General features: G+C 36.1%; 1 protein-coding gene across 4 annotated transcripts in view; it reads left to right on the top strand.

Annotated features, from left to right (window-relative positions):
• Nucleotides 1-27,298, top strand: part of LOC123546441 (tyrosine-protein kinase receptor torso-like) — a 149,074-nt gene that overhangs the window by 113,026 nt on the left and 8,750 nt on the right. For 3 of the 4 annotated variants that reach the window (XM_053550796.1, XM_045332699.2, XM_053550795.1), the window contains 8 exons: nt 1,818-2,035; nt 2,391-2,520; nt 3,873-3,971; nt 5,323-5,387; nt 8,232-8,400; nt 9,803-10,020; nt 12,319-12,433; nt 21,231-21,260. In XM_053550796.1, the coding sequence (XP_053406771.1) occupies nt 1,818-2,035; nt 2,391-2,520; nt 3,873-3,971; nt 5,323-5,387; nt 8,232-8,400; nt 9,803-10,020; nt 12,319-12,433; nt 21,231-21,260 (1,044 nt within the window). The remainder of the gene's footprint in view (nt 1-1,817; nt 2,036-2,390; nt 2,521-3,872; nt 3,972-5,322; nt 5,388-8,231; nt 8,401-9,802; nt 10,021-12,318; nt 12,434-21,230; nt 21,261-27,298) is intronic. The other variant, XM_045332702.2, reaches the window with a different exon arrangement.

Genomic DNA, 27,298 nt, shown 5'->3' with positions numbered 1-27,298 from the left:
CGAAATCTATTGTACTCTATATTAACCGGCGAATTCAGTAATTTTTAGCTATGTTAGGTTATGCATCTGTATATACCTATTAAATGGAGGAAAATAGTTTGTCCCTCATTTTGTTGGCTTTCTGAAAGCTGGTAACATCTCTAAGACTTATCAGATAAACAAATTTGAAAGAAACATTGTTGTATGTCTTTCCTAACAATTTATTTCATTTATTTTATTTGACGTATAAGGTTATTTAGATACTGTTAATATATGCAATTTGCATATTCTAGAAACACTAAAAGCCCTGTCGTCAAGTCTGTCAGCACGACTTGGTCATTTTGGCAGTGTATCACTTTGATCATGATCATGCAACAGAAGCTATTCACCAAGCCAGACTCGATGCAGTATTACCTTTTTGCGTGCTAGACTCATAATAATCATATTGCTAAGACTGTTTTTAAAGTTGCGTGTTATAGTCCTATTTAACGTTTCGGCGTCTGAATTCTGGAGGAATTCAGGAGTTTCAGGCATAGTGAATGCATTATGAGCTACATGTGTTGTGGCACATCTATGAATGCTCTTGTGCTCGGTAACAAGTCGTATTTGGAAACAAGCTGGAATTTGTTAAGGTATCCGTAAACGAGTAAGAAATGGTTAGTGTCCGTGAACGAGTGGGAAATGGTTAAAATGTCCGTAATTGAGTTGGAATTTTTCAAAGTACCCTAGAGCGCGTAGGAAATTGATAATGTGCCATTGAACGAGTAGAAAATGGTTAAAGTATCTGTGCACGAGTAATGAGGTCAGTAAGTATCAAAGTATCATGGTAAAAAACAAAGAAAAATATCAAACAGGGAATGCCACGCACCAAAAACGTAGCATCCATCTTTGTTCGGGTACGGATATAAATTTACACTATGGCTTAGGTTAATCTTCTACAAATGTAACAGCGACATGTCGGAAACAAGTAAACATATGGAAATATTAAAATTTCTCTGTGGATTGATACATGCAACTGTTAGAGCATGAAAACGAGTTTCAATTTTTAGCTCATGTGATTTTTTGAAAAAAAAAAAAAAAAGATGAGTTATTGTCATCACTTGATCGGCGTCGGGTCTGCGTCTGCGTCGGCATTGGCGTCGTCGTTGCCTGGTTAATTTTGGGTTTAGGTCAGCTTTTCTCCTAAACTGTCAAAACTATTGCTTTGAAACTTGCAGCACTTGTTAACCATCATAAGCTGACTCTGTACAAAAAGAAACATAACTCCATCCTGCTTTTTGCAAGACTTATGGCCCCTTTTGGACTTAGAAAATCAAATTTCTTGGTTAAGTTTTGTGTTTAGGTCAGCTTTTCTCCTAAACTATCAAAGCTATTGCTTTAAAACTTGCAACACTTGTTCATTATCAAAAGCTGACTCTGTACAGCAAGAAACATAACTCCATCCCGCTTTTTGCAATAAATATGGCCCCTTTTGGACTTAGAAAATATCAGATTTCTTGGTTAAGTTTTGCGTTTAGGTCAACTTTATTCCTTAACCGTCAAAGCTATTGCTTTAAAACTTGGAGCAGTTATTCGCCGTTAAAAACTGACACTTCACAGCAAGTACCATAACTCTGCATTGCTTTTTGCAAGAATTATGACCCCTCATGGGTAGGTCAATATTTTTATTATACAGAGGCAAACACATCAGATGAGCGGTGCTCCTGTTAGCTGTGTTATCATTCATTAACATTCTGAAGCGTCAGTTGAGGTGAAAACTTTAGTTTTCTTTACAGGACGCCCGTAATCAAACTGACGTTCACGTTTTGATTAACGTTTGTCTTGCGTTCCTTTTACAGATACGAAGCAAAGGGATTCCTTGACTGATTTAAAACCACCAGAAATTGTTTGTAAAAATGTACCATATGGTAGAAATAACTGTCCAGACCCGATTGCTACCATGTACCTCAAGTTAAACGATAGACCTGCGCTTGATAAAACTGCACCAGTCTTTATAATAAGTGCACGTTACATACACGAATGGAATGAGATAAGTAACTGGACAAAAATTGAAACAGTAAGTACAATACTGTGCTATACAGAGAGTTAGGGAATAAAAACATTTCTATTAATAACAAATGTACATGCATGATTTTATATCAAATTTATATTTTCTAGAGTCTAGAGTTCAGCATGTTTATACCTCTACTTTTGCAGGGATAAGCAAATATAAAAAATTACGCTACCCACGTGAATCAAAATTGCACAGACTAGGCTACCGCTCATAGCAGTAACAAATCATTAGGTATTGCATTAATAGCTGTTATAATGGACACTTCTATTTCTGTTAATGTTTTAATTTCACTTATAATAAAAGTTCTGTTATTTAAGGAACAAAAACACGATGAACGGTTTTCTTTTTTTTATCTTAGACCACCGAAACGTTTGTGAAGATTAAAAACCTACGTTGTAGCACAGCATATCAGTTCAGGGTAACTGCCGTACTGTCCAACGGTATGTACGGTCAGAGCAGACCGTCAGCGTGGAGTAAAACTCCCGGCTGTAAGTACTCCTGTTTCAATGCTTACCATCTTAAAATAGTAGAGCTACCATGAATTCGTCAGCAACATTCAATTTATCCATAAGTTCTTGATGTTGTCATTGATACACGTGCCGTCATTTATATTACAGTATTAACAGATAATAAATATCTGATATTTGTGACATTTGTAAAGAGAATGTATTCATCTAGGCAAATATCTTCTTATTTGCATATAACCAATTGCCTAGTTAGAGATATGTTGGGCACAAATGTAAAATTTGCATTTATATGAGCCGTGCCATGGGAAAATCAACGTAGTGGGTTTGCGACCAGCATGGATCCAGACCAGCCTGCGCATCCGCGCAGTCTGGTCAGGATCCATGCTGTTTGCATTCAAAGCCTATTGCAATTAGAGAAACTGTGAGCGAACAGCATGAATCCTGACCAGACTGCGCGGATGCGCAGGCTGGTCTGGATCCATGCTGGTCGCAAAGCCACTGTGTTGGTTTTTCCCATGGCACGGCTCATATAATCTACTTTAGCATTTACATGATCTTGACGTAGTGAAATATTTAGATCATATGGCTAAGGGAAATTACAGCGTCTATATGTTCAAAATGGTGGACTAAATGACGCTTTAATCCACTTTGTCATTATCATCACAGACCCGTTATATTTCAGTCAATTCACTTTATGTTTTGAGGGTTTTTTTGGATGAGAGTTTGTCAGGGGTTAAGTATTTCGAACAGAATTTACAATACCAGATGGAATGTAATTCAAAGATTGTCTGTTATACTAAACATAAATGGTTTGAATCCATACTCGTACGACTGGGGAATTTTTCAGGTTTATTCAGAATGGTATCCGGTCAAATTATCAAGACTGTCCATTGCGACTTTCTTGGAACTATACTTAAAACACTTTTAAGCTTGACAAATGTTCTTGTCAGAATACTCGCCGATTATACTAAACGGTATTTGTATTTGTCCTACTCTTACATGATTATTTCACATGGCTTCATTCTTACCTCTCTGAGGTTTTTCACGAATATGAAAATCTTACATTCTGTGAAACTATGCTACCACCGCCTACATCCCACTTTCCCCTCCATCTGTTTATGAATCATTGTCACACAGCCTCACACATCTCCACAGCCCGCATTTTCCCATCTTATATCCCAATTACAACATCTTCGTTGTCATCTACACACGCCTTTACAGACCCAAATTGTACTATCACCTACATGTTACTTACACGCCAATATTTCTGCACTATCTAGAATTCCACAGACACTCCAGCTTACACCATAGACTACAGCTACATACCCTCCACCGCTGCATGCTTTAACCACAACTTTCTGCCTTTGTTACAGATAATTACACGCCTGAACCACCTAAATCACTAACTGTTTCCGAACCAAGTCTTGTTAATCTGAAACCTAGTGTGACGGTGACCTGGGACCCAGGAACAGGTAAAATAGATGGATTCGTTGACAGGACGATGTAAAATCACACTGAGAAACTACTGATGAGTAATACACAGCCTAGAAACAATTAAGATTGCTCAGAACGCATTATAAAATTTAATTCACTAAAATATTTATATAGTTTAATCGTTTAAGCATGTTTAGAAAGTTTATTCAGAAAACGTATTTTAAATCTCTGATGAGATAACCCCGATAAAATAAAACTGGTCGTATAACTTATAAGACTGTATAAAGATATATATCACTAAAGGGACAAAATCTCTGATGTGCGTGCGCCAATACGCGCTTGCGTGTCTGTGTTTTGGTTAAACCGACAGTGACTACATGTAGCATTGAACACATTGCCCAACTTCCAGTGCTAACGCACTAGAATATCACGCCCGTAGGCAAGTGACATGGTACCCCGCCCAGTGACATTATGCTTACGCCGGGTCCTAGAACTATTCTTTTAATACATAGTGAGAAGCAAGGAAGCAATTCATTTAACGTCTTTGGTATGACGTGACCATGGAGTGAACTCACGATCTCCCACTGCCGAAGTGGGCATTTTACCACCAGGCTACCAAGGCGGTTACCTGTGGCTGTTCGCCTTGTTCAAACGATTTTGATAGGCAAACCTTTTTGTTCCTTTAGTGGCCTATATCATTTTATGGTATTACGCTACCAGTACGTGATCAGAATTGTTCTATTTCTCTAGAGATATAAAAGACCTTTTCCAAATATATATGTTTATTTACTTTCTAAATAGATCTATAATAAAAATAATGAAAACCTCTGACAATTGTAGCGAATAAAATTTCATAAAGAGTCTTATTCTAGAGAGTTATATAATGCAATATGAAAACATTTACCTATTTACAAGGCAATGTAAAATGTTTTTACATAATATTATATGAGCCGTGCCATGGGAAAACCAACATAGTGGGTTTGCGACCATCATGGATCCACCAGCCTGGCATCCCCGCAGTCTGGTCATGTCTCTATGCTGTTCGCTAAGGTTTCTTCATTCCAATAGGCTTTAAAAGGAACCAGCATGGAGCCTGACCAGACTGCGCGATTTCTGCAGGTGGTATGGATCCATGCTGTTCGCATTACCCACTATGTTGGTTTTCCCATGGCACGGCTCATATTTCAAATACAGTGCATTTTTGTTAAACTCAGTACAGTTCAGATATGACATGTGTAACATGTAACACGTTAAGTCGGCTGTAATAATGCTAGGGAATATTATTGGTGATTTTATCAAATAAATGCAGTTTATATAAGGCATAAATATAGATAACTATTGTTGGCAGTTCCGGTTGCTGGTTAGACCTTGTGCATCCTCTATTTTCAGAGACTCCATGTTATTACAAGATATTTTGGTTTGATCAAACAGTGTATATGCAAGCCGAAATTAAGGTAAGTAATCAGTTTCAATGACCACGAAATTAGCTATATTAGTAGTAGAGTTTACATAAATAGTCAACATTGCAGATAATGCTTACTTTTTATCACATATTTTAATTGATATTCGTTAAATGCTGCCTCTGTCGTCGCCGGTGGATATCTCCTCAATAGGAAACCATAGTTTGATAAACGAAAATTGTTCAATAAAGTCGTCATTATAAAAGACGTAGAGAAGAAATAGTCGGGAACTAAATGATAAAATGCCAGTTTCTATTTATTACGTTTCATTATGTTTTCGCGGTGGGATCACAGGCGACAGGATTTATTGATTTGAGATTGATATAAGAATTATTCTATAAGACACCCAGGCATGTAGTTGTCAGCAATACGATGTGTTTGTATCAGTAGTGCCGTCTATTATAATCATGATATACTCCTTTATAATCTGTTCGTGACAATTAATCTTTGTAATTATCATCACTGATCTGATTATATTGCAATGGAGCACTTTAAAGACTTGGACACATACTATTGACTCGGTCAAGCATTTCTAGTATGTTAGAATACATTCTGATAAGAGATAATAAATACTTAATACTATTTTGAAGAATATAATGAATATAAGTTGTCATATTTCGAAGGAAATATATTTCTTGCTAATGATTCAGTTTAGCATTGCTAGACTGTCTTTTTCAACCCTTTCTGCCGCACACGTATCGCGTTCATCAACTATGCGCTTTCATATATTGCATACAGACGTGTAGATAAAGAAATTGTGTAGTATGTTCACTTATTCTGAAAAAACTTTAATTATTTTGTTTTTGTGTCGTCTCTTGTCCCCCAGACAATATTTACGGGGGTTGGGGGCACTTTGATTTACCCACAATGAAAATAGTTATGTTAACGAAATATGATGTAAGTGAAAATATGTTTGGAATATTCATGTTGAATATACCTTTCTGCATTTAATGTAAGCCACATTAAAACCGACATATAATATCTTTTTATACATGCATCAAACTCTTGACGAAAAATGGTATATATACATTACCCATATGTCTGTTTTTAAACGTTGCATCAGCCGTAAAGTGTCGGCTTAAACTGAACTCTGATATTATTATTGCATTGATTTCCGTTAGAAAATGATAAAAATAACTCTGATTACAAGTACGAGACGTCGTTTTACGGCCACCCCATGGCGTTTAAAGACCGTTTTCGTGAGGTTAATGAACCCGATAAGAACACTCTTTGGAAGCATACAATGTAAACTAGAAAAATCATTGTAAACTCTGACATCTGCTAGACAGACATAGCTGTAATTAACATCAACTTCACAAACAATGCATTTTCATACTTTAATAGCCTACATTACTTTGTAGAAAAACAGACAATTTGTCAAAGGAGCAGACAATTATGTTGTTTAAATAGTTAACAAGACGGAACAAGCTGCCCAAGCGAGAGCTCCGAGACTTGTCCTCATATATTACCAGACAAATAAACGCCAGTCTGTTAAGACTACTTGCCAATGCAATTGTCCTAGATACAGTGCAGTTAGGTGAATAGGTCAAACACAGTTTTTCATCTGTTCTTACTTTATGTTTTACTTTGAGCTTATTCAAAATGCTTGTACTTGTTTTTCCCTTGAGAAATGTGTTTTAGGAACGTGCTGTGCTGATATACTGACCATTTTCGGTTGTAAATATGTCTTAAATAGTTTAATAATGTCATTTCCTTCCATAATGACTGATAGGTACTAACTGGCAAACATGAGTTGGGGAAGATATCGACTTTTGAAAGAATTAAAAAAAAACAGAAAAAAACACAATATGTAGAAAAAAAAAGACTTAAATATTGAAATACTTACAGTTAGTTCATAACCAAATATTGTATGTTACAATAGGTTATAATAGGTTTGCGTGAAGTCGAGATTAGTTTCAAATAACCATGCCTAAAAGCCTTGTACATTTTCCCGAATAAACAGTATAAAACTAAAACATTTTTTCTTAACTGTGTTTACTTAATTGCTGTCTGCACATAAAATATATTTAACTACTGACTTCAGTGTCATTTGCCCCCATGAAATGCAACAATACCGGTTCTAACCAAAAAAACTGTTGTATTTGTCGTTATCCGTGGGTGTTTAACATGATAGTAAATGCGTGTTAACAGAGAGATTTTTGCACTTCATGGACATTTACATTGGGGGACAATATATTCATTTATCGTTTACAAATGTATGCTGTGAATGCATATTCGTTTTGTATTTATTACAGCTGCAGAATTCCTTTGAATACGTTGGTTCCCTCACCCTACCGGACGCGGGAACCATACAGTCCCTGGGGATTCTGCAGATGTCACATCAGGAAACAACATGCACTATTTCTTCATTTTAATCAAAACTCTTACATGATTGAATAGTTGCAAGTTTTCTTTTAATATCATTTCATAACTGATTCAACATTTGCAGCAACGTCATGTGTCTGCTATTTAAATGTAAAATACTATCTGGGATTGTATAAAAACTGTTTAAACTTCTAGAAATATTCTTTTTCTTTTGCTTATTGATGTTTTTTACTGTTTTGTGTGTGTGTGTGTGTTTTTTTTTTTTTTGTTTGTTTGGGTTTTTTTTCGGTGGTGGGGAGGCGGGGGGTGGGGTGTAAATATAACTGAAGTGATATAAAGATTCAGTTGGAAGCACATGAAGACAAAAGACCTGATAATTATAATGATTACAATGATATAAACATTACTTAAATATACCACACATACAGATTTTAAACATCGTACCTGCTGTAACTGTTGTTATTCAGTAGATACAATTATTGAATTTTTAATCTTAATACTATTTCATTTAAGGTACCTCGACAATTCAGTTACCAGATTGACAACCTAAAATTTTCAAAAAACTATACTATCAGACTGTACAGTATAGACGATGCTTTCCAGCACACGAGCGAGGACAAACGAGTGTATGCTATAACCCCGGACTGCTTGGAAGCCACTGGATACAACCATTCAGTCTGCGGTAAATAAGGGCAATAGTCCTTTTATATATAGGAATATTTATAAATCCAGTTCGAAACCTTTCCGTTTATTTGTGGTAAACACTAAGCTTAACTCAAATATTACGAAGTAACTTAAGTGTTGAATTTTGACTTTGAAGCTTAGCATATATTATTAACATTAATTGTGATTGTATGAGTTATACGTTACAATTTATTTGTTAAAAAAGTATTTAGATAACTGTTATGCCCTTTTGCGAAAGCGTAAGAAATCCATTGTTTTTGTTTTCAAGTGAAAGTGATTCTAGTATTAATAATCAAAACTTCTTTAAAACATTCTAACGTTGCAATGAATGTAATAAGGGAAGTTAACGCATGAATAAAATTAGAAATAACTTCAGAGTTTACAGGTATTCAAACGGAAATTTGTTCGGTATGTGTCTTAATAAATGCTTTGCTTAGACGTTATAAATGTACAAAATATGCATATTATCTATATTTACATTGTATTTATGCGATGACAAGGTATAATTTTTCCATTTAAACTACTGTTCCAAAATCTCCTATAGCACTTACTACCTCAGCAAATCGTTCTGCTGCAAAAAAATAGTAAATTACTACAATGTGTGACGTTTATGTCATATTTGATGCAAATACCTAGAAACATTCTTTGAAAAAGAACTTCGTTTTCATCTAATCTGTGATTGAAGATGAGGATCATACAAGGCTAATGCAACAAAACATACATAAAATGTCAGGTTACTTACATTTTGGAAAAAGATAAAATTCCACAGGGCTTATCTGCGTTGGCTAAAGTTGTGTAATCTCACAGAACGTTGACCTAATTCAGCTTATATTAAGGTCTACATCAGGGAAAAACATGTTACAGTTAACAAGAACAAGAGATTACCCTTAACGATAAAAATATAAAAGTAGTTTTAAGTAACGTTGCGTATATTCTTCTACAAATAACAAAAATATAAGGGTTAAAAAGTTCATTTATTGCCTAGTTGTAGGATGATAATAACTAAAAGGCAGTAAGTAAAGTGCTACATACAGCTGTAAGTTAACAGGACTTAATGATTTCACAAGCAGAAATAACTAAATATAGAACTGAAGTAAAAATTACTAGTACTGTTTCAATAACAGAAAGTCAATATACAAAGTACCGTCATGGCCATCACTGTATTTTTATTTGCGAAGAATGCAGTAAAGTTTAATCATAAACATAAATAGTTTGCAAGTAGTTACTGCCATTAAAAACATAAAACTGCATAATGTATTTACCCAATGTCGCTCAGCATATAGGGAAAATCATTCATAATTTGTAGGTATGCTGGACAGATAACTGTTTTGACACTTAGAAAAACAACATGTTTCTATCAATATATTTAATGTTTTAAACAAACTGCTGTTTGTTTGCAGCTCCCGAAAAACCTCACAATCTGACGCTTGATGTTCTAACTCCCTCTCACAAAGATGTGAATGTAAGATACGTCAATGTAACACTTTCATGGGAAGCACCGACACAAACACATAACGGAGATGACGTACTACGTTACATTTTAGTGTACCGGAAGGAACCCCCGTATGATGTAGCGAAACATCTTGAACCTCATAAAGCTGAAGTGTACTTAAACGGCGTAAGTTAAGATTCTTTATTCAATAAAGCAGAACATTTTGTAATATATGTATATTTCTTAAATGAAATATGAAGGGTAAAGTAAATTTAACTCGTACACACTGTATAGTACACAAAGTTAATATTCATATCAATCTTTCACTCAAATAATCTTTAGACATTTGCTTCTATGTAGAAAATCCTTATCAAATATATTTAACTTCACTAAATATAAAAATTTAATGTATATGTACAGCTACATTATGCAGTAACAGTCGATTGTTTAAAAACTACCAGCTTTCAGTGGTCATACACATTTATACTGCGTTTAGCTAACACATGTATTACGTGTGTACTTTTTAAAAACTAATGTATACCTTCCAACCTTCCATTTAGTACACTCACACCTGTTCATTTAAGGTCTGAATAAACCGTATGTAGTAGTCTAGAATACATCTACAAACGTTAAAACGCTTTTATGAATAATAGAAATGTAAGAGTTCATAAAATTTTATATACTACCGAGATATAAGATAACTAGAGATTGTTTTTCACGAAAAACGTATGACCCCTACCACTTACAATGCAGAAATTGCAAAATGCAACGAATAAAGGGCCATAACTGCTGAAAAATCACGGAACCATAACATTCCAACTTGGCTCACGTGGTAATTCCTGTGAAGTTTGATTCAATTCCAACCAGTGATATAGGAGAAGAAACATAGATCAAAGAATCTGACAACTCGATAGAAAATCATTTAATCCGAACACGACGATAATATGCTCAAGTACGCTTCACAGTAATAACTTGTTCAGTTCGGTGAAATTGAGCATAATTGTATACAGCAAGTAGTGTAAATATTGTAAGTATGACAAATCAAGGGCCATAACTCTACTGAAACACAATGAACCAGAACATACCGATGACATATATAACTTACAGCCTGGCACTGGTTTGTTCGAAATATGCCCAGTGGTGTAAGTGAAGTTGTCAAAATATCATACTATATGTATGTGACAAATAAAGGGACATAGCTCCACAAAACATCACTGAACCAGTACATGCCAATAATATGCATAAGACCTGGCGTTGATCACTTCTCTAAGGTTTTGAGGAAATCCCCCACTATTATATAAGAGAAGCGTCTAAAACATCAAGAAAAATTGACGACTCAAGGGCCATAACTCTGCTGAGAAACACTGAACCGGAACAACGTCCATGATATGCATAACTACGCTTGACAATGATCACTGTTATGAAGTTTGGCATAATTCCTTTTGACTTTGTCGGAAAAGTTGCCCGCAGAGACAAATCAAGGGCCATAACTCGGCTGATAATTACTGAACCGGAACATGCTGACGATATGTATAAATAAGCTTTGCCCTGATAACTCAACTATGGTTTGGTGGAAATCCACCTAAAGATAGAAGAGAAGTGGCCAAACTATCATAAATCTTATGAATCAAGGGCCATAACTCTACTGATAATCATCGAACCGGAAAATGCCAGGAATATGCACAATGCACTGTTTACTCCTCTAAGGTTTGTTGGAAATCTGCTCAAAAATATAAGAGAAATGCCCAAAAATCACAAATTTTTTTAATCAAGGGCCATTACGCGTCTGAAAATCATAGAATCAAACAATGCTAACGATATGCACAACTAGTCTTGGCAATGATCACCCATATGAAGTTAGGTGTAAATCCAGACATCATGAATGTCTGAAGAGTTTTGTGGACAAACTTTGTCATATACAGACGGACGGACGGACTGACACACTGAATTAATATATAGCCCACTACTTGTGGGAGACATACTTATCCTTAAATATGATGTACGTGACAGGGATGTCCGAATCTACGACACTACCAAAAGCATGCATTTAATGTATTAAACGATCATTTTTATTTCTCTTTATCACAAACTTGGTATTAATCGTACTTTTTCATATGGTTTAAAAACAATATAGAAATCATGCATTAACAACACATGCATTACTGTGTTTTGTTCTTTCTCTCGTTAATACATGCCCGGATCCAGGGAAAAGGTTAGACTCAAGAATTGTCCAGAAGTGATGTTACAAACACAGGAATACTGTAGCAGCGGTGTAATAATTTTGAAATAAGTGTCATTTTCTTGCGAGTAATTAAGGTTTCCGTAGTCGGCTATCATCCGATGACAAACATTTTAAGTTTTTGTTTATTATCTATTGATGTTTTCTTTTATTTCCAAAAACAAAAAGAAGTATATAACCGGAATTTTCTATTGTAAGCGTTCACGCCCGATTTGTTTCTTTATGTATCCATGCTTCTTTTTCAGTCGAAAACGTCCGTGACACTTGTTAACTTGCACAACCACAATCTTTATAGCTTCGAATTATCTGCAGTAACAACAGGGGGCAAGGGAGATAGTGAGTTCATCAAAGTCTATATCGGTATGTTAGAGTTACTTCTCTGCTACAGTTTCATTGCATTTTATTTGAGTATATTAGATTTCTACGGTTGTGATCTTGTTTTGAAATTTCGAAATGATTACATCAACACTTCCTTGTCTTGAACAGAGTCGGGCAACTATCGAAATGATACTATGTAAACATATCACAATACTCGCCAAAACTTCAAAATAACTAAGTGTTACATTTTGCACGACATTGGACTTTCTCATATTCCAAAAGGGATCAACTTTTTTGATAGTACAAATGTTTAGTTAATCAGATCGGTTACCAAACTTTTTGTCAAGTATTGCGCCATAATTTTGCGGTTATATTTATTTGTCTGAATTTTTTTAATGATTGTGATATATGTAATATATATAAATGCAGAAAAAGCTGTCTTAAGCAGCCAGTCAAAGGAGTGGCAAAATGTGGCTGTTTAAAACAGGTGGCAGTTTAAGACAGGTGGAAATTAGAACAAAATTTCAATCTGGAGAGTTTTCCAGCTGACTGCTTCTGGCAGGTTGTTGCTTAATACAGGTGACTGATAACACAGGTTATACTGTAATATGATTTTTATAATAAGATGATTAGTAGTTCTTAATTTAATATAAATATAACATAATACGGGAAAAAGAACGAGTTAGATACAAGATATGTTATCATAATGTTACTCATTGGCTAAAGACTATTAAAATCTGTCACTGCTTGAAGGTTATGAATAAAATCTGGCTCTAGGGTTACTGTTTAGATGGTAACGAGGCTTTGCCGAGTCACAAAGAAACAGTTTCCCGAGAGCCAAATAGTTCCATCTGAACCTTCACCTAGTGATAATTATATTCTTTTTCTCGCATACCGTATTCTTCAACAAATAGAAGATATAAAATTAAACAAATGCTTATAGTTTAAGCACTGTTTTATTATAAAAGCGTACCCCTTGGTGTAAGGTGAGTTTTTCCAGCACCGGCAAAAACCCGAGAAAATCCTGTCTGGAATACAAGAAAGGCCATTCATTAGGTCTTATGAAATTACCGGGTTTTGGTGATAAGTATGAAAACCGATAACACTGTAATATGCCGATACATTAGCGAATATTACATGCAATAAAATGATTCACTTTGCTCAATTTAAAAATCGTTTTCTACAGCGTTAATTTTAAATTTACAAGCAGCATTTGAACCAAAACAATTCGAATATATAAAAACGAAACGAAAGAACTGCTTTAACGTGATATTGTTCAAAGTTTCTTTCCATGGATGCTTTCTATCTAAAGATATTAAATCTACTAACTTACGTTTGCTCTTGTTTTGTCTTTGCACGAAACTATGATGATACGAACTACAAAAAATGTGTATATCCGCACCATTATAAGTTTCTTTGCTTTAAAAGTTCCGCTTCTTCATTTTTGTCGAACAGCACAAAATGTTGACTCTTGCATTTTTGGAACTCTACACACGCACTCTAACATGTTACTCAGATTTAGAACGTCTCGAGGATTATCATCAAGTCGTCAACTGTTGTAGATAACGCATGGTTTACTTTGTCTTCTTCTAACACATCTTATCAATATCTTTGCTTGAGGCACGAGTTTGGTTTATCCAAAAATACACGTGTCATTTTCAAATTTGCATTGAAATACACTAAATACATTTAGATGACTAATGTGAATCCATCGTTTTTGACATATTGAAGCAGTTTAAGCAAGACCAATATAGACTTTGATCTCATATGTATTTTTATACCTGGTGTCATTCGTGATACCGTTATGGTCTCTCCGTACAGGCACTCAATGAAATAATATTTCTGGTGACTTCTTTCAACTTTCAATGTATCTTAATAACACATTTCCACTTAAACATACCCAACCAAACCCAGTCTACTACACTACATCTACACTACATCTCTTTGCATTTTTCTGTTTCCATGCTTCCAAAGGATCTTCTTAGATATTATTTGCAATTAATTGATCCAATGCACTTATTGTATAATACGACTTCTTTAGAAACTTTAGAATTTTTTTCATGGAAAACGTTTGTCTCCCACAACTTACTACGCAGAAATGGTAAAATGCCACAAAATAAGGACCATAACTCCCAGAGAAATTCTCTGAACCGTAACATTTAAATGATGTGTACAACTAGGCTTAGCAGTGTTAATTCCGGTGAAGTTTGATGGAATTCCAACCAGTGGTATAGAAGAAGTAGCACAGATCAAAGAATCTGACAAAGCAAGGGACATGCTGTGGCAACGTTAAATGTCGCAACCACCGTTCGATGTCGCAAGGTTGACGTTAAATGTCGCAACCACCGCTAAATGTCGCAAAATCGTCTGCCGCTAAATGTCGCACCTTTAACGTTAAATGTCGCAAAAATCTGCCCATCGTTATATGTCGCAACACCAACGCTAAATGTCGCACAGCAAAATAAGGTTAGTTAAACATTCTTTACAACTTAGAGATAAGATTGGGTAATACATGCTTGCATGGATGAGTATGCAATGTGTTGATTTGGGAAAGGCTGAAATGACCTTCCACTCTAATCTGCACGTTTGCTTTTCAGTGGTCCCGCAACATTCATACGTTATATATTTTATATCTAAAGGTTTGAGCACTAACGTGGTACTCGCCACAGTACTAGATTTATTTTAGGTCTGAACTATGTAATTCTGTGGAGTCATGTTTAGCTCATGAGACATTAAGCTCGCGCTTCGTATTGTCGCGCGTTGTATCGCATGTCTTGAGTCGACCTTAATTTCGTTACACAACAGGCCGGGAGCCAGAAATTGTTGATGGAGTGGGGGAGTGGGGGGGGGGGGGGACACCAGTTTAAAACAAAAGCGTCACCGGCGACGTGCGGTAGGTACGGGGTGCCTCTATCCGTATTTGTTGGAAAGTTTTTTATGTACAGGTATGAAATGTTGGCCTGTGATGCATATTTTATCTAATTTTTAGGTACGTACTAGAGGGACACTCCCCTTAATTTAGGTGGTTAGAGGGCTTTTCCCCTTGACAATTTTGAAATACAGGTATGGAATGCTGGACTTTTATTGCCTTCTTTTGTTCTAAATTTCGGTGTATGGGAGGGGTTACTCCTGTCATTTTCGAGGGCTCAGGGGCTCCTCTCCCCGGGAAAGTTTGAAAAACAGGTATAAAATGGTTGCTTCTTGTGCATTTTTTGTCTTAATCTCAATGTACTGGAGAGGTACTCCCCTTATTTTAAGGGGTCATGGGTTCTTCCCCTTGGAGAATATTGAAATACAGGTATAAAATGGTCACATCTGGGGCGTTTTGGGTGTTAATTTTTATGCCACCGAAGGGAGGCATATAGTTTTTGAACCGTCTGTCCGTCTGTCCGCAATTTTCGTGTCCGGTCCATATCTTTGTCATCCATGGATGGATTTTCAAATAACTTGGCATGAATGTGTACCACAGTAAGACGACGTGTCGCGCGCAAGACCCAGGTCCGTAGCTCAAGGGTCAAGGTCACACTTAGACGTTAAAGGTCATTTTTCATGATAGTGCATTGATGGGCGTGTCCGGTCCATATCTTTGTCATCCATGGATGGATTTTCAAGTAACTACGCATAAATGTGTGGCACAGTAAGACGACGTGTCGCGCGCAAGACCCAGGTCTGTAGCTCAACGGTCAAGGTCACACTTAGACGTTAAAGGTCATAATTCATGATAGTGCATTGATGGGCGTGTCCGGTCCATATCTTTGTCATTCATGCATGGATTTTAAAATTATTGGGCATGAATGTGTACCACAGTAAGACGAAGTGTCGCGCGCAAGACCCAGGTCCGTAGCTCAAGGGTCAAGGTCACACTTAGACGTTAAAGGTCATTTTTCATGATAGTGCATTGATGGGCGTGTCCGGTCCATATCTTTGTCATCCATGGATGGATTTTCAAGTAACTACGCATAAATGTGTGGCACAGTAAGACGACGTGTCGCGCGCAAGACCCAGGTCTGTAGCTCAAAGGTCAAGGTCACACTTAGACGTTAAAGGTCATAATTCATGATAGTGCATTGATGGGCGTGTCCGGTCCATATCTTTGTCATTCATGCATGGATTTTAAAATTATTGGGCATGAATGTGTACCACAGTAAGACGAAGTGTCGCGCGCAAGACCCAGGTCGTAGCTCAAAAGTCAAGGTCACACTTAGACGTTAAAGGTCATATTTCATGATTGTGCAATGATGGGCGTGTCCGGTCCATATCTTTGTCATTCATGCATGGATTTTAAAATAACTACGCACGAATGTGTGGCACAGTAAGACAACGTGTCGCGCGCAAGACCCAGGTCCGTAGGTCAAAGGTCCTAAACTCTAACATCGGCCATAACTATGGAGACAGCTCTTGTTAGAAAATATTATTTCTAAAATAACTGGGTGCAACTTTGATGAGTATAAGTCACTACTAAGCCAACAAGGGTAGGGTTGGGGTGGAGGGATCGACTCGGGCCACGATCCGGGCCTGTTACACAACAGGATGTTCAACTACGCGACACGAATATACTGTGACTAAAACAGATCTGGTGCGCTTGTCATGGGGTGCTTTGTTTCTTATTGTCGTGCGTCATATCGCATTTCGTGCGTCGACCTAGGAGAGTAGACGGTCGACATGCAACACGACTCGCAAGTTACATTACGACACGAAAGTTATGTCGCGTGTCGTGTGGAAATACCGTGAGTGGCCATGTCGCGTGTCGTGCGTTTTGATCAAAGCATACTGTATGTACTGTTCCTATAGATATACCTGCCAACCTGCCCATATAAAGCTGAATATAACGGCCCAAAATTATGACGTAATTTAATCATCGAGAAACTTATATTTGTCTCCCTTCTAGTCCTTGGAATCAACAGCCTTAACCATTTATGTTAGGAAAGTCATTTCTTTGAGCAAGTGTCTGTTGTCATGAATAATGAAATATACTTTAATATAAACTTAAAAGTTAAGGTATCCTTTCCAAAAAAAATGTCACGGTTGCCTGACGTAGCGAATCATGTGTTCAATCAAATTTCATTAAAATCTGAAGTATTGCTAAAATCAACAAATACGACTTTTAACAATATTTAGTTTAATTCTTAAGTTTTGAATTTCACATGTAGATAAACTTTGCTCCTGAACAATTCTACAAGACAAAAATCAGTTACATGTCTTCAATATGGCGGTATGTTTAGGACACATACTTTTTTTGTTTTAGATTGAATTATCTCGAATGCTCGACATAAATGTCATGCGCTCGAGATAAGATATTGAGTACACGGGGTACATTGACGTGCCATCATAACTCGCGTGTTCAAAAAAACTATCATGAGCGCTTGACATATTTCCTAGAGCACACGACATCTCACCTCCATAGTATTATTATCTCTGACGCTCTGTATCTTATCTCGAGCACACGATGTCTTATTTCGAACACGCGACATTTTGTTTTGAGAGCATGAGATCACGAGTTCACGACATCAAATCTTGCTTGCACGCGACTATTTTCGATAGCACGACTTCTTATCTCGAGTTCACGACTTCTTATCTCGATCGCACGTTATCTTATTTCGATTGCTCGTCATAAGTGAAAAACCAACGTGAGCGTGCGTCCTATACATACCACAATTTTACTACTTTACTAAAATATAACATTTGTTATTAGATAGTTGCCAACAATACCAAATATAACAAGAGCACCGCAATGCGGAACGATATACGCACGAAGGCATGACCTTTGACTCTTAAGTGTGACATTAACCTTGAAGCGAGCCATCCTAAACAGGCGCTCTACACGCATTCTTGATATATTGAACATTTGTACCAAGTTTCTAAAAACATTTCGAGCAGTTCAGAGTTACAGAGCGGATACAAGACAAACGGTCATATGACCTTAAACCCCTAACTGTGAACTTGGCCTTTAAGCAAGTCGTCCAAACACATGCGAATGAAGAATTCTATATATTCATTCTTATCCTTTCCTTATATAATGTTAAATTTTTGTTGTAATTGTACAAATCTGTAATATACTCTTGGGAATAAATATGTTTAAACTAAACACATGCGTTCTGTGCGTCGTCTCGGTGCGGTGAACATTTATGTTAAGTTTCATTGAAATCCTTCAAGGGGTTCAAGAGTTAAAGAGCGGACACGAAATTGCTTGCGGACGGACGGAAAGACAGACGTACTTCGGGTTCATAACAACATAAGTCCCTTCAGGCGTATATAAAGCGAATAGCTTCTATCAAATATATAGGCTAAACCAGCCCAGTCCAGCCCATTCTGTTTCATTTCAGTAAAAGCTGCTAAAAACATAGTTTTGTAATGGAAAAATTTAAGATATATACGACATTAAAATGACTTGCCACCAAAGGATCGAACCCCGATATGTTAAAACACATTCAATCGCAATTTGATACACATGCGAACCGCACCGGTCTTATAAGACTTGAACCTGTCCGTGTAACTTATTATATACCCGTACCCAGTTAACCTAAACAGTGTAACTGTGTTTTGTACCAGCTGAAGAAAACGAAGATTTTCTATTAATCAGCCATGGGTTCATTCCTTGGTTGGGGAGGTTTAAAGTCATAAGGCGACTATCCGGCTTCAACGGCGGAGAAAGATCCATATGTGGCACTCTGTACATTCTTTCAGGTAAAGCGGGAATTTTGATATTATTTTACTTTTAGTCTCTTAAAATTGTTTGGTTTAGTCTCATTCCCCCTGTCCTCATTATCCTCCTTTTCCGCCTACCCACACATAACCCCACCCTCTCTCCCCTTTCAAAAGTGTAAATAGTTATATTTTCTATTAATTGTCTTGGTGCTGTGTGTTTGTGTCTTAGATTTCTGTGTCGTTATTCACCTCGTTCTCCACCCATACCCAACCCCCACAAACATACAACACCATTACCAAATCGTATTTAGTTAGAAGAAACCTCAGAATATTTCTGTCCTAAAACACTGGCCCTATTACAAAATAATTTCACAAATATTTTTCTTGCGTGACTGTTTAAGCAAGGTGTGGAACTCAGTTGAGCGATCTAGGGCCAACAAGGCCCTCTTGTTGCCATACGCAACAGCACTTATCATTAGTATAATTATTTGTATTACATAAACCTGTCATTTTTTCCCTCAAAAAAGTAAATATACACATGGAATTGTTAGTCATAGGGTCAAATAGGAAGTGCGACATTTAGCGTTGGTGTTGCGACATATAACGGTGGGCAGATTTTTGCGACATTTAACGTTAAAGGTGCGACATTTAGCGGCAGACGATTTTGCGACATTTAGCGGTGGTTGCGACAATTAACGGTGGTTGCGACATTTAGCGGCGTTGCGACATTTAACGTTGCCACACATGCCTCTGTTGAAAGTCATTTAACAACTACACTTCACATTAATCCCCCAAGAGAGATGGCGAAATTCAACCTTTTGTATACAGCAAGTAGTGTAAACATTGTTAATTATGATAAATCAAGGACCATAGCACTGCTGAAAACTACTTAACCAGAACATGCCAATGTCATGTAAAACTAGTATTGACATTGACATCTTCTGTAAGGCTTGCTGGAAATTTGCCCAATGATGTAAGAGAAGTTGCCAAATATTTTAAAATTTGACGAATTGAGGGCCATAACTTCCCTGAGAATCACTGATCCAGAACATGCCGATAACATGCATAGTAACTCTTGGCACTGATCACTCTTGTAGGATTTTGTAGAAATAAGAGAAGCGTCTTAAGTACCATAGAATTTAACGAACCAAGGGACATAACCCGGCAGAAAAACATGCCGACAAGATGCACAACTAGCCTTGGCAATGATCACTTTCATGAAATTGGTGTAACTTCTTTTGGTTGTTTCGGAGCAGTTGCACAAACAAGGTAAAAAGGTAAAAAAAACAGACAAATCATTGACCATAACCTCACTAAAAATAACTGAACCGGCACATGCCAACAATATGTCAATTGGTGCTTGGCACTTACCACTCCGTAAGGTTTTGCTGGTACAAATCTGTTGCCAGAACATCATAAAATTTGATGAATCAAAGGCCATTACTCCGCTAAATATCATCAAACTGGACAGTGCTGACGATACATAAATCCGTCCAGTGGTGTCGGAAGAGTTGCGTGAAGAAACTTTGTTACAGACAGACAGACGGACAGACCGTCTCCCCGCTACATGTTGGAGATATCATAATAAATCTTTGCAGAAAAAAGATACTAGAAATCAAGGAAATATGATGCTAAGATTTTGGAAGTCTACAATCATGATGAAATCAAAATTCTGTGATAACATCAAACATGATGATTTTTCGATGTGCAGTAAAACATTTTCCTTCAAGCTTTCTTTTTCTAAACTTGGCTTACTTTTTGTCTTATTGTCAACGGTTTATGTTTTATTTCATAGCTTAAGGATATATGCTCTGTTGAAAAAAAAAGATCGCTTTAGAGTTTGCAGACAATCTCATGTGTTAAACATTACAGTACATGTGTATATCATGTTTTGCACAGATGCTTAAACATTTTCTAGAGGCAAATGCGGATGTAATCATTTGCTTAAATATCCTTGGGTTAATATCAGTAAAAGAGATGTTTGTTTCCAACATCGTGACTCGCCGACGCCGATCTAAGCTACCACTGTAGAACAGCGCCGGGTATATCCCATTTATTGCAATTGTTTTACGCATATATCTCACAGCCTTTGTGTAACAGATTTGCTCTTTTGTAAAAACCTTTGACTATTGTTATATGTTTTTGCAAAATACATATCAAATTCATTCTTAAATATTTTGCGGCTATATTGCAGAAACGGCTACAAAGAACAACTCGAATTATGGTGAGACAGTCATCCCTTCTGTGACTTTACCGTATTTATCTTGTAATGGGTACATGCTCTTATACGGATGTACTATGATTAACAGTCATGTAATCTAAATTTTACAAAGAAGCGCAGCGTCAGTGCTTATAAAAATTGTTTTCAAAATATTATTATTTAACAAACGATTTTGTCCACGAATAATTCAGCAACATTTATTTTGAATATAGGGCGTACCTGCAGGTACCCTTAATATGATATATTCGAAATGGTTGCGTCTTATAAAGATTCCTGGAACCATTTTATGTATAAATTGTAAATTGTAACTTTATTTGGTAAGCGTACAAAATGATGTTGGTCAAACTATATCCTGGAAAAATGATAGGAGAAGAGCATGCATAAATAGACCCTTTTGTGTTTTGGTTTCTTTTGTCGTATGTATTCTATACTTTACAGTCGTACATTTTATAAATTCACCTAAGACTGTGTCGGATAAACTCGAAAAATATTGCACCCAAGAGGTTACTGCGAACGGAAATTTTACCAGCTGTCAAAATATGGATACGAATATGCTGGATAGTACTCAACATGTTGTTGTTTTTTCTTCACTCGGTTGAACGTACTTGCTAATACAATGTAGATAAAATTTTGGGTTTTTTTCTTTAACTGAATCTGTTATACCTAAACATCATGGATGTGTTTTTCTTTATTTTATTTTTTTTTGTCCGGCGGGTGCCTGGATAGAACCACCGACCTAGCCAAATTGATCGCCTCCTTATATGAAAGAATTTTACAACGGTAGCGAGGTTTTGAATCCATCGTGTGTGCCTTTAAAATAAACTTAGATGTATGATTTACCTATAGAATGTGGAGCCACATTTTATTATATTTCGGAAGTACATCTGTGTGCCTAATGGAGGTTGCTTATAAACGATGTGGAGACATAGAAATGGAAAGGGGAATGAGCATGAAAAATGTAAGAATGTTACAATGAAACATACACATGTGATAAATCAATTTTATGTGTGGTATATGATAATTATAACAAGAATCAATTATTTGGTCACAATATTATACTAGACTGAAACGTAGATACTTTTCTTTCGAATTGCTTAGATTTTATTCTTTGCCGGTTATTTTTTTTTCTTAATGAAATAATATGAACGGAACAAGATACTGCTTGCCATTTGCAAACTATTCAGTAATACCCTCCTAACTACCGGTTGGCATTTCATTCACAAATATGCGCAACAAGATATTGCAAAACATGGCATCTGTCGATTGTACTTTTTATGCCCCCAAAGGGAGGCATATAGTTTTTGAACCGTCTGTCCGTCTGTCGGTTTGTCAGTCTGTCAGTCTGTCCGCAATTTTCGTGTCCGGTCCATATCTTTGTCATCGATGGATGGATTTTCAAATAACTTGGCATGAATGTGTACCACAGTAAGACGACGTGTCGCGCGCAAGACCCAGGTCCGTAGCTCAAAGGTCAAGGTCACACTTAGACATTAAAGGATAGTGCATTGATGGGCGTGTCCGGTCCATATCTTTGTCATCGATGGATGGATTTTCAAATAACTTGGCATGAATGTGTACCACAGTAAGACGACGTGTCGCGCGCAAGACCCAGGTCCGTAGCTCAAAGGTCAAGGTCACACTTAGACATTAAAGGATAGTGCATTGATGGGCGTGTCCGGTCCATATCTTTGTCATCGATGGATAGATTTTCAAATAACTTGGCATGAATGTGTACCACAGTAAGACGACGTGTCGCGCGCAAGACCCAGGTCCGAAGCTCAAAGGTCAAGGTCACACTTAGACGTTAAAGGTCATTTTTCATGATAGTGCATTGATGGGCGTGTCCGGTCCATATCTTTGTCATTCATGCATGGATTTTAAAATAACTACGGATGAATGTGTGACACAGTAAGACGACGTGTCGCGCGCAAGACCAAGCTCCGTAGGTCAAAGGTCCTAAACTCTAACATCGGCCATAACTACTCATTCAAAGTGCCATCGGGGGCATATGTCATCCTATGGAGACAGCTCTTGTTATAACATATAACATATAATTTCACAAAGATTACTCCGAAATAATATGTTTTTTTCATATTTTTTGCTACATTTCTCATTTCATCAGACTGGATGGTTCAAATGTAGGGAAAACGCATGTTTTTTGATGTTATAACATCTGCAGAATGCCGAGGTATTAATCGTTGCCTGAGCCCGGTAGGGCTAGGTTACCAAGGTATCCCGAGGTATTTCGCCATTAAACTTCCTTAAAATGCGCTGAAATGTATGCGTCTTATATGATACGTTGACGTCATTTAAGAAATAATAAATCTGTTCCTATATTTTATCAGTTAATAAAACATGGGCAGATTAATTAATTGATAAAATTATTGGAACATATTTATTATTTCGATTCTAACAACGCAAATAATTCGCATTTTACAGTACTACATTTTCAGCGTAATACGTCATTCGGGTCATATGCTGTTACAATTTACCCCCTATGGTTAGAAAGAGTTGCATAGCCAATGGAACGTATAGATATTTGTTTCTTTTTATCAGAATTTTGAGAAGTATTTAGAATAGAAAATAGAATCTCTTATGCCACAATCATAGGGAGTGAAATGTAACAGCCAACCATATTTTATCGTAGATTCATGTATAGGCGATTTCGCTATATGTTTATATAGCAATTGCTGCAGATCGTGTTAGAATAAGAAATAATTTATAGCAAAAGAGTGCTTTAACACCATTTATGCACGATGGGCAGTTATACGTCAGGCGTAATAATTTTACGAGGGCGCATAAGCAATGACAGGATGGTTTACTAATACCTTTCATATGTTAGCTGCGTCCATCTGTTCTAATACCATTCACAGGTAAAACCTGTAAGAGGCATGCATTAGTACAACTTTAACTATAAATGTATTTTCTCCAAAAATTGATACCAAACTACATTTAACTGAGTGAAAGAAGTATACAGAGGTTTAAGTATTTTTTGTCATGAACATTTTCGAATTGGTAATAAAGTTTGCCTTCCATATTTCGCGATTACCTCTTGGGTGAGTCTAATTCCTTTAATAGTTCATTCTGCAGTGCTTCATAAATATATATATACAGAGCGTATCGGCATAGGAAGCTTGCTTTACCGCGGCAGTATATTTGACAATGAGCATGATTATTAATTTAAAAATGTATTCATAATATTGCAGAGCATATCGAGAGTTGAATGCAATACCGTTGTAAGTCATTTTCATGAAAACGGCCTAGGAAATACACAATTTTTCACGTTTCAGAGAAAACAAGAACATTTCACGTTGAATTAGAATCCAACCTTCGTATAATACTGCAAATCATTTTCAGTATATGGTGATACGAATTTTAAAAAGTTTACCATGGTTATATCGAAAATGCATTATAAAACTGTGTTTGTTCATACGTTTGTTCACAAATGAAAAATAAATATTTAAATAAAAATTAGAATAAATCGCAAGCTTATTTTTGCATATTTCTATGCCATTAGAAATATGCTCTTGAACTGTGTATGAATCACTCAAAAGGTAACAAGACAAGAGTAAAAATGATAAGGACAACAAACAAACTATTTGCAGATTTTTTTAAACAAAATGTCCTGTGTTTCTACTACAGTAGATAGCTAATTTGTATCAAACACAGAGCATTTCGTCGAGAGAGATGCAACACAGTTTTATTATTTAGAAAAAAAACTGATCAGTACTAAAACGCATTTTAAACTTTTGAATTACATTACACTTTTGTACGAAAAAAGCTGTTTTGTTGGAGACAAACAATCCATAGAGATGAAAACTTCATCTTGATCCTACTACTTCTTACACCCCGGCTTATCAAGTAAACTGACTGAAAGTATTGCCATGAATGACAAAATAATGGGTATTATTATTAAAGTCTAAAATACTTATCAATCCAATAGAAAAAATCCTCCTTTCCTTTCTAGCTCGTACCTTACTACAGTGTTGAAGGAACATTTTATGTTACTACTTTATGTTGCCCGACTTTGCGAACAACTTCACTTGGAATTTTACGATTTAATGTTTGCTTCAAAAAGAAGAAAAAGTAGTTTTCTAATAAAAATGACTTACTACATTATTGGGTTTGAATTTCGATATGCACAGTAAGACACGACAAGCTTGTAACTTGGACTGCATTTCTTTTTACCATTTTAGATAAAGCAAAGTATTTTAAAGCAATCCATTCATAATATTTGCTTTCTTTTGATACAAGAAACGATAAAAACTCTGCTTTTCTCTGTATGAGAATTATTTTTTGACTATGTATTTATTTCACGTTTATTTTTTCCTAAACAACATTTGTGAAATAATATCAAGTGTTGCCCTTACCGCGAGATCGAAAGTGTGATTTGATGTCATTCGCAAGAAGACAAGTTTAAAAAAAGCGTCTGTTGAAATTTCAAAATTGGGGACAAAAGTTCACAAAGAACGTGAAATAATAGGTAACCTAATTTTTTGGAAGATAAGAGTCTAGATTAAACCGACACGACTGTATGAATTTTTCTTTGATTTAAGGATATATCTTTAATAAATGGGGATCTGTTTTAATCGGAAGGCGATATACAATTTTATGCGGGCCAGCTTTTTGGATGTTCTTTTATCAACATTCTGTCATCTGTTTGAATTTTTTGATAGTCATAAACGCAAACCACTTATTTTTGCAGCAGGCTACTATAAAGATGTACATATAAGCACTTAAGGCTATTTTTTGTGCGTTTAGACAGATTTATCTGCATTCGGGCCTCTCGTAAATATCGCAAGAATCGCGAATTTTAAGAAGTTTTCCAGAGTAGCATTTAATTATTGAATGGCTTCTTTCTTACAGTTGTGTTTTATTCGTATTATGATTGTTGACTTGTTTACATATTGTATCTTATGCTTCGAGCTGATACAACATTGCCATATCTTCCTACAACATAAATTTTCACAAAATACTTAGACTTGTCCCTCACATGAATACAATTTGTACTTTAATTTTCTTTTGGGGATATAATGTTAACTTAGGTTCGAGTAATTGGTGGATGTTAACCTTAAAACAGTGACAGTTTCAGACACTTGCTAATTTTAATATTACACAAATGGTCAAATAAGATTTTTGCCATTATTATTACTGTCGAAAACGCTATATGCCGCCTTTTATTATTGTTATTCCAGCACCATTTTCGTTACTCCGTGCATGTGTTATGTTTGTATAACCTGTAACACATATCATATGTTAAATGTATCTCATATGTTAAATGTATCTCACATGGTCAATGTATTTCATATGTTATGGTTGTGGTAATTATGTCACGAATATAGTTATTTTCTATATTTGCTTTTCATCATATCTCATAGAAGGGACGACGTCTGTGTTCCGAGTGGGGTAAAATGACCCTTGTTGCTTGACTTACCACTCAACGCTAAGTGCTCGAGTTCCATTATTTGAACCCAGCCGGCTTGCAACTGTCGGTGATTCCACCCTGATACCCGTAATTCACTAAGATAATGCCTTGAGGTGCACTAAGGGTCGTCTCCAGGATCCAATGACAGGAAAGAGGTCATACTAATTTATCTGTGTTGGGAAGAAACAGAAACAAATAAAAAAACATATCCTTACACATTGTACTAACCTTGTATTTGCATCTATTTTAATACCAAGCATTTACATGACATCATACAAACGTTGGAGACATCATACCTTCAAAGCTTTGCATTTGCTCAGGACTTTTCTCAAATATAACAAAATTGTAGTGCATGTTAACATGACACTTATGTTACGAGATGAATATATATAAAAGTTGCAAGAAATCATAATCGCCAGGAAAAAGAAAACTCAATGAAATTTTTTTATCGATTAGTAACGTACGTTTTGAGAGGTGTTCAAAAAGAAAGATATTAGATTATAATTATAAAACTGTGTTCTTTTCATTAAAAAGATCCTGTTTACCCTGACTAAATTTACTTCCGTTTAAAAGGGGCATTCAAGTATGACCCTCATTTTCTGAACCGAAAGGGCAT

This window comes from Mercenaria mercenaria, chromosome 9, assembly GCF_021730395.1.
Source record: "Mercenaria mercenaria strain notata chromosome 9, MADL_Memer_1, whole genome shotgun sequence".
Classification (NCBI taxonomy): Eukaryota; Metazoa; Mollusca; class Bivalvia; order Venerida; family Veneridae; genus Mercenaria; species Mercenaria mercenaria.
This window is presented reverse-complemented; position numbering and strand designations above follow the sequence as displayed.